Source organism: Papilio polytes, unplaced genomic scaffold (assembly GCF_000836215.1).
Source record: "Papilio polytes unplaced genomic scaffold, Ppol_1.0 DF822845.1, whole genome shotgun sequence".
NCBI lineage: Eukaryota > Metazoa > Arthropoda > Insecta > Lepidoptera > Papilionidae > Papilio > Papilio polytes.
Window position 1 is genome coordinate 5,133,058 of NW_013526359.1, and position 13,238 is coordinate 5,146,295.

The 13,238-nt window shown below is 31.2% G+C and overlaps 1 protein-coding gene across 1 annotated transcript in view; it reads right to left on the reverse strand.

Annotated features, from left to right (window-relative positions):
* Positions 1–7,422, reverse strand: part of LOC106105390 (probable cytochrome P450 49a1) — a 10,278-nt gene extending 2,856 nt beyond the window's left edge. Inside the window, 8 exon segments of the mRNA XM_013285683.1 lie at positions 1–75; positions 486–562; positions 724–840; positions 1,114–1,203; positions 1,525–1,690; positions 3,754–3,921; positions 4,536–4,654; positions 7,283–7,422. Of these exon segments, the coding sequence (XP_013141137.1) occupies positions 1–75; positions 486–562; positions 724–840; positions 1,114–1,203; positions 1,525–1,690; positions 3,754–3,921; positions 4,536–4,635 (793 nt within the window). The 5' untranslated portion in view covers positions 4,636–4,654; positions 7,283–7,422.
* Positions 7,423–13,238: the final 5,816 nt, after the last annotated feature.

Sequence of the window (13,238 nt, forward strand, 5' to 3'; positions counted from 1 at the left end):
TAAGACGCTGGCTCTCTGAACCTTCGACTGACTGGAAGCAACCCAACCTTGTGTCTAATGCTATTAAACCTAGAGCTGTGAACACAAAATAATAATTACTATACCGCATATATTTTGTAAAGAAGGAGAAGCGCGCTAACCGCTTAGTTAAAATTATAACATGCAGAAGCTAGTCTTGCTAATATTAAAAATTTGAATATTTGGACGTATGAATGGTTGGATGTTTGTTAGAGTTTGTAGCCTAAACTTCTGAACGAATCTTTATAAAATTTGGCATAAATGTAAAGGAAAATATGGAAGAACACAAAGCCTACACACTTTTTTTTTCTTTTAATTACACGCGTACGCAATCCATGGCGAAAGGTAGTAAATAATATTGCTAGAAATATGGGATTGGTTAATTAGTCGTAAGTTAACAGATTTTAAAACATTTTTTTAAATGAGACAAAGCAAGAATCAGGATTAACAGATTTTTTATTACTTACACTCCAAAGACCATTTATGAACTTCATTTAAGAAGTCACCTGGCGTTTCGGAGTTCTCGTCTCGTATTTCACGAATTCTGAGGAAAATAACACACGAATTTAAAAAAGTTTTAGAGCCTGTAGAAATACAGAGAGTGAATTTTGTGTTAGACAAAATAGTTTTAAAAAAGTAAAAGGCGCCACTTGCAGAGTTTCATTCATCGAAAGTATTAGCAAAGTTTAAAATTATAAACATTACCTATTAACAAAAGCATCAGCGACTTCAGCTACTGGAACTGTGTATTGTGCAGCACTGCTTGTGCTTAATGCAACCTTTGACACTTTGGTTCTAAATGCAGCCCAGGAATCACCATGACTAAGGAAAATAAAAGAAAAAGATTTAAAACCCTTAACTATTAGAAATAACTAGCTTTAGCCGGCGACTGCGTTCGCGAGAATTAAAAAAAATAATATAAAACATAACCGATGTTACTCACTGACAACGTAGCTTTTTAGTGAAAACATTTTTGAAATCGGCCTAGTAGTTTTTGAGCTATTTCATTACAAACTCACAAACAAAGTTTTCCTCTTTATGATATTAGTATAAACATAATGAAAGGAAATAAGAAATAAGAAAACAAATACTTACACAGCAATAACACCCGCGCAATCTTTTTCAGCACCGAAGAAATCCTTCCGAAGTGTGTGCTTATAGTAATTTAAAGACGGCATTGAGGGCCTGAAAAGTTATAGTTGATTTATGTATAACTTAAACATCTAATATTCCCGTAAAAATTTAAAATAAAAGAATGATTTGAAAAAATGATAATAAAATTTTGCTATAATAATAGCTCAGGCGCATTTATCTTTTAATCGGAAATGTAGATATTTTGCTTCTATAGTAACTATAATATTAATTTAAAATCAGATATTATTGCATTTAGTATTGTAATATAATGTTGTAATTTAGTTTGTGAAATTAAAATTGCCAGAGCACATTTGATCACAATTGTGAACACACCAAAACAATCTCAATATCTCAACCAATATATTCAAGTACCTATGTGGGGCTGAATCCTCTCCTCTGAACACTCTTTCCACTTCTCCAGCATCAAAAACAAACAGCATATCAGGTCTGCCGAGAAGGCCTGCCATCTTGACGCATTTGCCAAATTTCTCACGTAATGACAAACATACTTTGTCCACATGTTCCACAGAATATCCACCTGAAAAGACATAATAAAAACACATATACTATTAAGACATATATTATATGTACTTTTCATACCCTATTATATACTGATTGTATTTTTTGTATTTTTTATTGTACCACTGTTGGAAAATTAAATCTTACAAATTGTCGCTTATAAATTTATTCAATCGAATAAAAAAAAAGCCAGTCGGCTTAACGATATTAACAAAATCCTTAATAAAGTGAACAATTTCAATAATCTACGTACTACAAACGCTGTAGAAATACATGTCAAAGTTAATTTAAAAATCTTAAGCGATTCTTACTGTAAACACAAAAGACAAATGGATTTGAAAAGAGCGTAAACCCGCAAATGAACAATAGCGTTATGAGAATTTTTACAGTCTTTTGTATAATTCTATTCTTTGATGATAAACGACTTTTAACGTTTCTAAATTTTACATTTAAAATATCTTTATAACGGCCTTACAGCATCTTTTCTGTATATTAATATTTCCAGGCCAATATGATTGCTAAATCCACTGCTGAATAATTATTTAAAAATATATTTCAAATTACTTTATATTACGTTACTTATTGTATAGCTGTGTGCAGACATTACGCGTTGTAAAGAACCATGTTACACAGAGAACATAGTGTAGGTACTATGTGAAATCAACGCTGATCCGAATTTTATACCTCCTCATACTGCATAACGTCAGTCACCTTGTAAACAAATATTTAACAATGATTATTTTTCTAATACTTCCCCTTATAAAATAACCACCTTTCGCCCGCGACTGCATCAGCGTTGAGTTAAAAAAGTAAGTAGCCTATGTTCTTCTAGGCTATCCTCTACGTCTATGCTAAATTTCATCGAAATCCGTTCAGCAATTTAGATTACACTATCCATCTAAACTTTCGCATTTAAAATATTAGTAAGATTGATGAAATTACGCAGAAATATAATTGGATACCGGTAATTGTTTACTTACAAAATAATCTTTGCAAGTTATTTTGAAATACAACTCATAGAAGTATACATAAAAATAATTCCATTAATTGTTTTGTTGGTTATTATACGTCATTTCATCATAACGAAAACCAGTTTTACATATCTGTAACTGTCTTAACACTCTTGACATTTAATTTAATTACAGACTACGCCTTTGACTTTTGTTAATCCAGAAAGTCGTTGGCAGTACAAAATCACGGACAGTTAAAACGAATTATATGTAAATCGACGTTATATACACTTGAGATATGAATGAACCTTATTAGCCTAACTAAAAGTCTAAATTAAACTGAATTTATTACCTTAAGAGAAAAAGTATGAGAGATTTCACTGAGCATTTCCGTCATAGATACAAATTTGAACACACATTAAGAATGTCACCGACCTTAAATCGACACACGCATTGAATTAAAACAACAGCCTTGTCCTAATTTTCTGTATTTTTGTAAGCGATTCATTTTATTATGAAATAAATTTGTATTCCAGTAGCGGATCACATTAAGTGCTTACGAAAGAAGCAATGCATTTTATTGACGTTAACAAACAACGTAAAGATAACACGATTGTATTATGAGAAACTGTACTAATTACTACTAGGCGTAATGGAATGTACACAAATTGTAAATCGTCACACTAAGAGCTTGTCCACACATGAAACTAAATTATCGAACTGTTTAGTATCGCTTTGATTCCTATGTGCTTATACGGAGGTGGGCACACTACTGATTTATAGTTATGCAACTAAACAGTTGAATTGGATGCAAAACAATCGACAATCGCACAATTTAATCAGAGATGTGCGCTCTTATTACATACAATGGGCATTTCTTTTTGTGGTCAGAGTAAGGAGAAATTAAATATGTACATAAACCATTTTACTAATAAATCCTGTTACATTAAAACAATTTGTGATTGTTAAAGAAGGTACGGTTACGATTACCAATTTGTCTGTAAATTTGTGTATAAGAAAAACAACAAAAGGAAATAGGAGAGTCACAATATATAGAAGCTTCTACAGGATCCTAAGGTGTCCTTAAATGTTTCAATAATGTCGATAATAATATAAGTAAAATTAGACTTACCAATATAAGGTACAAAGCGCCAAGTATTGCCAAGTAACGGCAAAGGTTTAGGACCAGGCACTTCCTCCCAGGATTTGACTGACGGAGACACGGTGTCGAATACCGAGCCGACAGCTGCGTGTGTAGACCGCGCACGATGTCCTTGCACCGGACATTGTACATTAGCGTCTGCGAAATAAAGTTCAATATACAATGAGTAATGTACTAACAAAAAAACTACTGCTAGTAAACAAAAGAATTAATAATTCGCTTTTCAACTATTATATTCCAGTGTGAGATGGGTATATGCCTCGGTTAACTAACACAAATCTTACTAATGTTACTATGTATCTCCCAAACAACAGTATGGATCTCTTTAAGAGCGCGCCCACACCTTCGACTAAAATATAGTACAACTGTTTAGTCCCACTTTAATTCCTATAAGATTACAGAGAGGTGCGTACACTACTCGATTTTTAGTCGCGCAACTAAACAGTGGAATGGGCTGCTAAACAATCTACAATCGCATAACAGTTGTGCGATAATCAAAAGCGTAAAGTGTTAAAGAACACAGTCTACTATAATTTCCGACAGCTGGAGTCGCGATTGACAACTAGTATAGTAATAAATATTGATTGTTTCGGACCAACGATTACGTAACTATTTAAATTATCTAATTTAACCATGGTTCCTTCTTGTTTGCTGTCAAATATTGAAATATTAATTAAACAAAGGCGGTACGTTGTTATGGGGATAAAAGAGAAAAGCGTAAGTACAAACAAAAAAGTTAACGAAGTACAAACTTATTTCGCTTCTGTCGGCACGGCATTGTGCGGATGTGTTCAACTTTCGCTCACTGATACCGCGTATGCGCCATTTTATCACGCCCAGTCTATTCCGCATCGCTCCAATCGATTAGTTCCTGTAATTTAAACAAAAAATAATGTTTAAAAAATTTTTAAAACCAAATGTACAATAAATTGAACATTGACAATGTACAGTAAAGTAACTTCAGTCAGTAAAGGTATTTTATGAATAATTTTAATTACTCATCTGTAAAAATCTCAAGTTATAAATTCCGTCGTATTATAAAAAAAAACATTAAATTACTTTGATATATATTTATAGATTTGCTAACAACTTATGTTCATTAATTTAATTTTGTTGTCTTAAAACGTTGAGTTTATGTTTAAAAAGTAACTAAAAGAGACTCCTTAAGTAATTCATAGAGTCATTTGTTTTATTAAAATGTCAACTATTGGGCCACCCACAAACGCTATGCCAGTGATTACCAAAGTGATCTATATCGTCCGCTAGGGGTCTATGACAACCTACAGGGGGTCTACGAAAAAAAATTTGGGGGTCCATGAAGTGAAAATGGGGGTCCACGATATTAGATATCAACACACATTGATAGTACCTGTTTACTTACAACATACTATCTTAAAATATCAAAACATATACATTATCTATTTTCAGTAGTTTTAATTTAAATCCAATTAATAAATGTATGAATTAACATTATGTTTTTACTCGAAGTTTTTAACACTAAACTACACTACAATTAGAAAATTACGGGAAATCAATATCAGGTAAGTAGGGGGTCTACCCAACACGGAAATGGCAAGGGGTCTACGACACAAAAAAGTTTGAGGAACTCTGCTCTATGCTCTATATATTCTAGATGCAGTTTTTGATAGCTTACATGCAATGCATTACAATGAATGCGTTGCAGACTTAAATATGAATTCGGACTAGTTACATCATAAAACTATCTTTTTATAACTCGGTTGAATTTTTAAAATATCACCGAATAGTTATTTAGAAACATATAAATAAAGGTTTTTTTTTGTGTCAGAAAATGTTAAATACATCTTTGAAGATAGATTTTAACCGTAATCAACAAAGACACAAAACAAATATAATATACAGTAGGCCGTATACACTATACAGTTCAAAACAAATTTAAAACCATAATCAGCGTAGCTTAAAAATTACCTAATCAATGCCTTAGTGCACAAATTTCGTTGTAAGTCTTTAGAAAAGACTCCCTTAGTAAACAACTCAAGTCAACACAGACATGTATCCCTTAATATTTTAAAGAGCAAATACCGTTTCATCAAAGAAAAATATTTGTGCGTGTTAGTAACTCAACCGGAATGGTTACGTCAAAGGGAAATACTTATGTACTTGCGTGCGGTCGTAATTTAACTCCACTTAAACCCACTGTTGACTGGAACTACAAAATTACATTGTCGGTTATGAGCCACAAGTTGTAGTTAAAATATCGTATTTAAAACGACCTTTAAATATTAATTACATACAATTTTTAAAGTTATTAAAATTTCATAAAAATAATTTACTGTTTTCACTTTGTCTTTCGTTTGTCACATAATTTAAGAAACTTACTAACAAGTTTATGAGCTGATTGTACGCTTGAACTAAAAGTTATTATTATTATTATTATTATTATTTTCAACTAGTCGTGAAATTGTAGTACACAGAATATAATTAACATCGACCACCCATTGAATTATGCAAATTGTATCTTTACATTTTGATATTTCTTAGTTTCTGTTCATATCCGTTTGTTCAATTATTTACACATCATTAATAGTGTTAAGTATATAAATACCACATGCTATAACAAAAAATATAATGCCATTTTACAAGGTTTTGTTTTTCACATCACAAACAACAATGAGTAGTTGAAAAAACTATTACCTAGCGAAGTAATAGATTCTGCACAGTTCACCACATCAACATTTTACTGTACCCGCCAATCTAGATAAGCCATGAAAAAATGGTATGTATTCGAATCGATATTTGAGCAAATTTGCTATGGTACAGTATGACTAAAGAGAGAATAAATCAATTTTTCTCTATTCATATCCCCGCAAAAAGTAGCTATTAAAAAACCGCACGAAAAAGGTCACTTGTCAAGAAACCAGTTTTTTATATTGTACAAATTTAAATATGGGATACTATATAACTCACATCTACTCCACTTTAAATTATACGAAGCGTAAATATGTAGCTACAAACAACAAAAAAAGGTAAACCTTAAATAAAAACATTTGTACAGACAATTAACAATGAAAGTACAAAAAGTACGAATACGACTAACCCTTTTATACTTCGTTTGTTATCAACAAAACAAGAAATAATTTAACATACCTAGTTATAAAAAAAATAAAATGTGTTTTAGAAATGTATCGACTACACATTTCAAACGTCTTTAAATAATTTATTCAACTAAGTAACGGGTTATATGAAATTGCCAAAAACTCGCAATTCAACATACACATGATTATTTAACTTTTGAATTCAACTGTTGTTTATTAATAAAATAATTTTAGAACATAATTTTGTATTCAAACAAAGGTTCCCCATTTAATTACAATTCATTTTTGCAGTTGAAACAGTTTTATGAAGGTAATTGCGAAACTGTATCTATAAAACTATGATAAAAAAATCTTATACCTTTCGTACTTTTTGTATCCGAAATGTACAATACACTTAAAAATAAAGAAATGTTGTAAAAAATTACCTTTACTGTATTATTAATAACAAAATTAGTCACTTTATTCACAAAACACTCTTTAACTACAAGTAATAGAACTCCTTAACTCAATAGAAAAGAGTTTTTTTATCTGTCGAGAAAGGCTACGCGGTCTGCTATACGTTGAGTGATAGCTGCGAACCGACTAAACGTATGCCTAGCGTCGCGCTACGATAGAACTTGTTGTGTTTCCACTGCTTTATACGACACGACAATATTAAAACTGTATAGCAATTTTATAATAATATATTCTTTATAGTACTGATTTAACATAAATTAATGAAATAATAAGTGTTATTACTTGCAGTAACAGTATTGTTTGAACATCTTTTTTAATTTTATTGTTTTCAATTACTTTCAAGTTTTTTTTTTAATGTGAAAAAAAATATCAAACAAAAAGTATTAACGTCAGCCTTAGTCATGACTTTAAAACAATATTTATAGAGACATAGTTATCAACATTGACTTCTTACGTGATTATTTTCAGTTAACGTGAGGTAATGGAAACAGACACAAATATAGTGATACAGATGTGTCATGAACCGACAAAAGTGGCCGGGCACACGTCGCGTCCGTCGAATATGACAAAAAAACTATTTATACTAAGAATTTAAAATTATGTTGTATACTTAACTGATGTTAAATTTCTCGTCAATATTTTCAACATATTATAATTTTGACATTAATATTATAATTGCGAAAGTTTAGATGGATGGATGTTTGCTACCACAAGACATCAAAATGGTGGATCTGCTCTCTATTAATACTGTAGAAATAGAACACCGTCTGGAAGAACACAGGCTACTTTACAAGTTTTTTTTATTCCAAAGCAGAGGCTATAATTTATTGTAAACCCTAAACAACTCAGGCTTTATTGATTGATGAAGGTAGATCGATTTTTCCTAAGATTTTTATAAATATGTCTCTACCCCATTTTATAGTATAATTATTTCCATGTAAACTTTAATTACTTTCATTGTCATCGGTTGCGATGTTCGAAAGTACCAAGAAAGTATTATTATTATCTAGATCTAACTGCGATTTCCCTTTCACTTGGTATGCTTTATAATTATTTGTTAGCCACGACAATAGGCATAATTATTGCAATGATTAAATTCACATTTACAAAGAACAAAAGCCTCTTAAAATATAGTTTACTAGCTTTTACTTGCGAATTCTGCCGCGTGGAATTAAAAAATGATTAGGAAGTAGCCTATGTACTCTTCCAGACTTTCATCGGGACCCATTGAGCTATTCTCACGATATCTTTGAATAAATATCCATACATTCATTTACACTTTTTTATTTATAATATAAGTAAGATGAAAAATGACAAAATCATAGATAATTTATTGGTTAATACAATGTTGAAAATTAAATTGTAAAATATTCATGTAAAAAATGTATACGAAACTACTATTCATTAACCCAATCGTCTTTATTAATAAAATAATATGCATGTTTTCAAAATATTTGCAAGTTAAAATGCGTGGATAAATGTATATGACACAGTAATTCGCAAAAATCTTGCCGAATCATGATCGCAGTATAAAAAACTTACTGCAATAAAAAGTTACACTTGTGAGAACGAAACACACAGTTTTGTAACTTTTCTCAACATAACAAGTTATTTTCTTACAAATAAAAAGAATTTAACATTTGGAACATAAACATTTTTACTACTTTAGCTGCTTACATTTTAATGTTACATTTTATAAGTAAATTTCACTTGGAACAATGTAAGGAATTATGATGTGATAGCTGTTCCAGTGCGGCTTCATCCGCTTGGAATTAATAAAATTTATTTTTTTTGTTTACATTTGTCAAATTCTCAATTGCAAATGTCAAAATACCAATAACCTTACTATGGCAATCTTGCTTCTTGATGTTGGCCGCTCGTATCGTATGGTCTCTTTTCCACATTAGGGTTTTTATCAAAAATATTTACCTCCTAAGTTTATTGGCGTGAAAATATATAGCCAGAAGCGTGACGTAAGTGTAGGGATTTTTATTAAAAAAAGAATTATGCAAAAATATGCTGTAATTGCTGACATCTTAGGCAACAAAGAAGTGTGTATTTACGTTTTATTATATTAGATATAGATTGAGTGACCCCATAGAGTATACACTTTTATGTGCCGATCGCTTGATCTTATTGAGTGGTGAGTTGAAACTGCTCCATTTTTTTTATGTTCCAATTTTAAATGAAATCAAATCGCGTTGATGTCTTTTACCTCAGAGCAATAATTATCGTAACATTTACTTCTTCCTTATATTATTTCCTTCTTCATTATATTTGAAGGTTGACAATTATGTATTGCCAGCAACTTCGTTAAAAAGTTTTGTACGCAATCATTTTTTATTTTACATTTGGAATACACAAGAAACCTAAGCAAAAGGAGACACTAAGACACTTCATGGGGTGGTGGTTGTAATTAATATATTATTAAACAAAAGAGAAACTTCAGCAAATAATTAAACCTATGAATAAGTGATGGTACATTTGACTATTTTACTAGCATAAAAAAAATAATTTGAATACAAAGTTAACGTTAGAAACTTCTAACAATGTAGAGGCGGAACGACCCACAAACCTTGGTATTTTGCCTCGAGTCGTAACAGTAATTAAGATTAAAGTTTTAGATATATTTTTAAAACTAAAGTTGTTTTACAATCACTCGTATTTTACAATCTAGTCTGAATAGGAAACCTATATAATTTCTTACTCATGTTGTCTCCTGATGATCACTAGTATCGTAATTATTATGTATTGAATGTTGTTTAGTTCATTATTAGATATTATTTTAATTTACTATAAAAATTAATTTCAATTTATTTCTCCAAAGTGAAGTTGGAGACAGCACCCCGGACGACCGTATTACGTGCTCGTAATCAGACCCCACGCGAATGAGGGAGGCCTGGGAGATGATGATGGTGATAACAGACAACAGGTAACATTGACAAGCACAATGGTGATTTAAAAGCTATTTATACGATCCGTCTTCACAGTCTAAACTCTTAACGTCCTATAAACATTGTCAGATCTCTTTTTTAAATCTCAGCTAACAATGTATTTTATACAATTACTAAGACTGCGAAAATGAAGAAAAAATGTTAATATTATTAATGTGTCTTATTGCGATTGCTCTATCAAGGTTATACTCGTAGTTATTCATTAAGAAATTTTAATTGAATTCGCTCTACAATGCAACATTATTGCCAAATCCGTTAAACTAGTTAGAGTTGTTTTCGATTATCATTAATTTAAATTTTAAATTTACGTTAGAAGTAGATTTTCTACCAACTTAATTGTGTAAAAGATACGTGAAAGTCTAAAACTAAAATTTGTGTCTTAGTTTCGGAAGCGGGTTAACGATCCGAGGAGAGACCATGTGAATACGAATTAGATATGTCGACCACTCTCACTGGCCACGAGATACTGCCAATATTATTTATATATACAATTAATATAACCATATCATACTAATGTTATAAATGCAAAAGTTTGGATGGCTGGATGTTTGTTAGTGTTTATAGCCTAAACGGCTGACCATATCTCGATGAAGCTTGCCATAGACGTAGAAGATACTCTGGAAGAACACAAAGACTGCTCACTTTTGTTTTTTTTTTAATTCCACATGAATGGAGTCGCGGGCGAAAGCTAGTATAATATAAAAAAAACAATCCTTTTAACGCAATAAATTCAAACATTCCAGACGATGTTCTACATATGTGTCAAATGTTATCATGATCCGTTTTGGAGATACGTAATATCAAATATCCATACATATGTATATGTACAATACTAGTTTCCGCCCCCGACTCTGTCCGCGTGGAACAAAAAAAAACAAAAGTGTGTATATATTCTTCCAGACTATCCTCTACATGTACACGAAATTTCATTGTAATCAGTTTAGCCGTTTTGGCTACAAACTCTAACAAACATCCATCCATCCATCTAAACTTTCGCATTTGTAATATTAGTATGATTCATTCTAAACACCGACCTTATTCGTTTTTGACTATGAAAGGCGATGGAATCTAAACTTCTATTTTACTAACATACGTGATAGTGGTTATCTGAGCGTTTTTTTTATGACATTTCTTTCTTCCTCTTTCTTCTTTCTTGACACAAAGAGTGTTTAGGACATCCAACTGGCAAAAATTAACAAAGTTGAAAGTAAAAGTGTCTAATTTTCAAGTGCAAAATCTAGTCCGTAAATCACACGTATGTGATAAAATTATAATCAAACACGATTGTCCAAACATAAACGTAGAAAGTGTTTCCAACGTAATTTCATGGTTTGTCAAGAATTTTCGTAATAACGAAGTGTGAAAAATACTTTTTACACATTGGAATGGGAAAGTATGAATGAACTGTTATGATACAAAGCGGTTAGTAAACAGTTGAAGAACGACGCTAGGATGACGTCATCGTATTACAACGCATATACTATAACATGACACTCTAAATACAAACTATCCTCGTTAAGACACTTTTTGTGAAATGAACCAATTGTTTTTTTTCGCCACAGTAACGTTTTATTCACAGGCAATATGTAGCTATCAAATAACAATAATATTAATATATGCTATAGCATGGAAAGCCAATGTAAATTAATATTTCTCGGTTAATATCAAATTTCTAGCGAGATTGGATTCCGGATTAACTGGTTTCAAATTTCCCATCGGAAAGCAAGGTTTCCTTCATACTTCTTTTTATAAAGACAAGTTTCTCTAAAGGAACAAGTTATACCAAGTAATGGGTTTCAACCGTTCAGATTCTAATATCACAAAAAATGCTGTCTTGTCGTGTAGTAAAATCACTACAGTATAGTATTCGCTGTTAAACATCTGACTAAAATAAAAATGGGAATCAAAAAATGTCTATTATATGCACAACTATAGTCATTGCTGATTATAAATTGACAAAATTTCGACTCAACCTTGAAGTTTATGGTGAAAAGATGACGCAATACAAGCGGCTGTCAAATATTCGCACATCGCACCTGTGAAAATTATCCAAAGCTGTCCGTCGGGTTTCACACGTTGTGGAATTTCCAAGTCACTCCCTAACTGTTAATAACCCGGACGTATAAAGTCTTTATTTTATTCTAATACATGTTGTTTGTATGACTAAAATTATCCTACTATATTCTACAACTACGATTAAAGCAAAGACCACACAACTGGTCGGTTATAAAAGTGGGAAAAAATAACTTAAAACGAGAATTTTGCATTTTGTACTCAAATAAATAAATCTCATATAACATGGCTTTTAATACAGATAGGGGTATATTTTTTGATATGTAATGATTTTGAAAGAACATTTAATTTATGTACATAGATATTAGAAAACGTTAAAAGCGGGCGCCCACCTTTGACTAAACTATCGCAAGACAGTTGTGCGATTGTCGATTGTTACGCAGCCAATTCAACAGTTTATTTGCACAAATGAAAATCAAGTAGTGTTCGCACCTCCATATAAGCTGATAGGAATCAAACCAGTTAGTGCGATAGTTTAGTTTAGTTTTCGTTTAGTTCACGCTCTTAAGATATGCTCAAAACAACCATAAGTTGACGGTGTCCTTTCGGAACAACCCTAGCTCATCTCAATGTCCACAGATTAGGTAGATGTAGACAATTCAAGTAATCTTTCTTAAATTATATTTTATTGTTATATCACGAAACGTAATCAGAATCACGAATACCGTGAAGACTGCCGACGAAAGGTCATTACCATTCACTTTGGAAATTATTTTAAAACGTGATCTTGTAACCTTGTATATTTTGAGTACCTCAACATTTATAAACGAAACAAATTAAAATAACATTATCCAACATGTTTTGATAACCTTAATTAGAATAACCTTTACATGTAATATTGATAACAAAATAATGTATTAAAAATTGTGTTTTAATTTTTAAAACAATTATACTATCT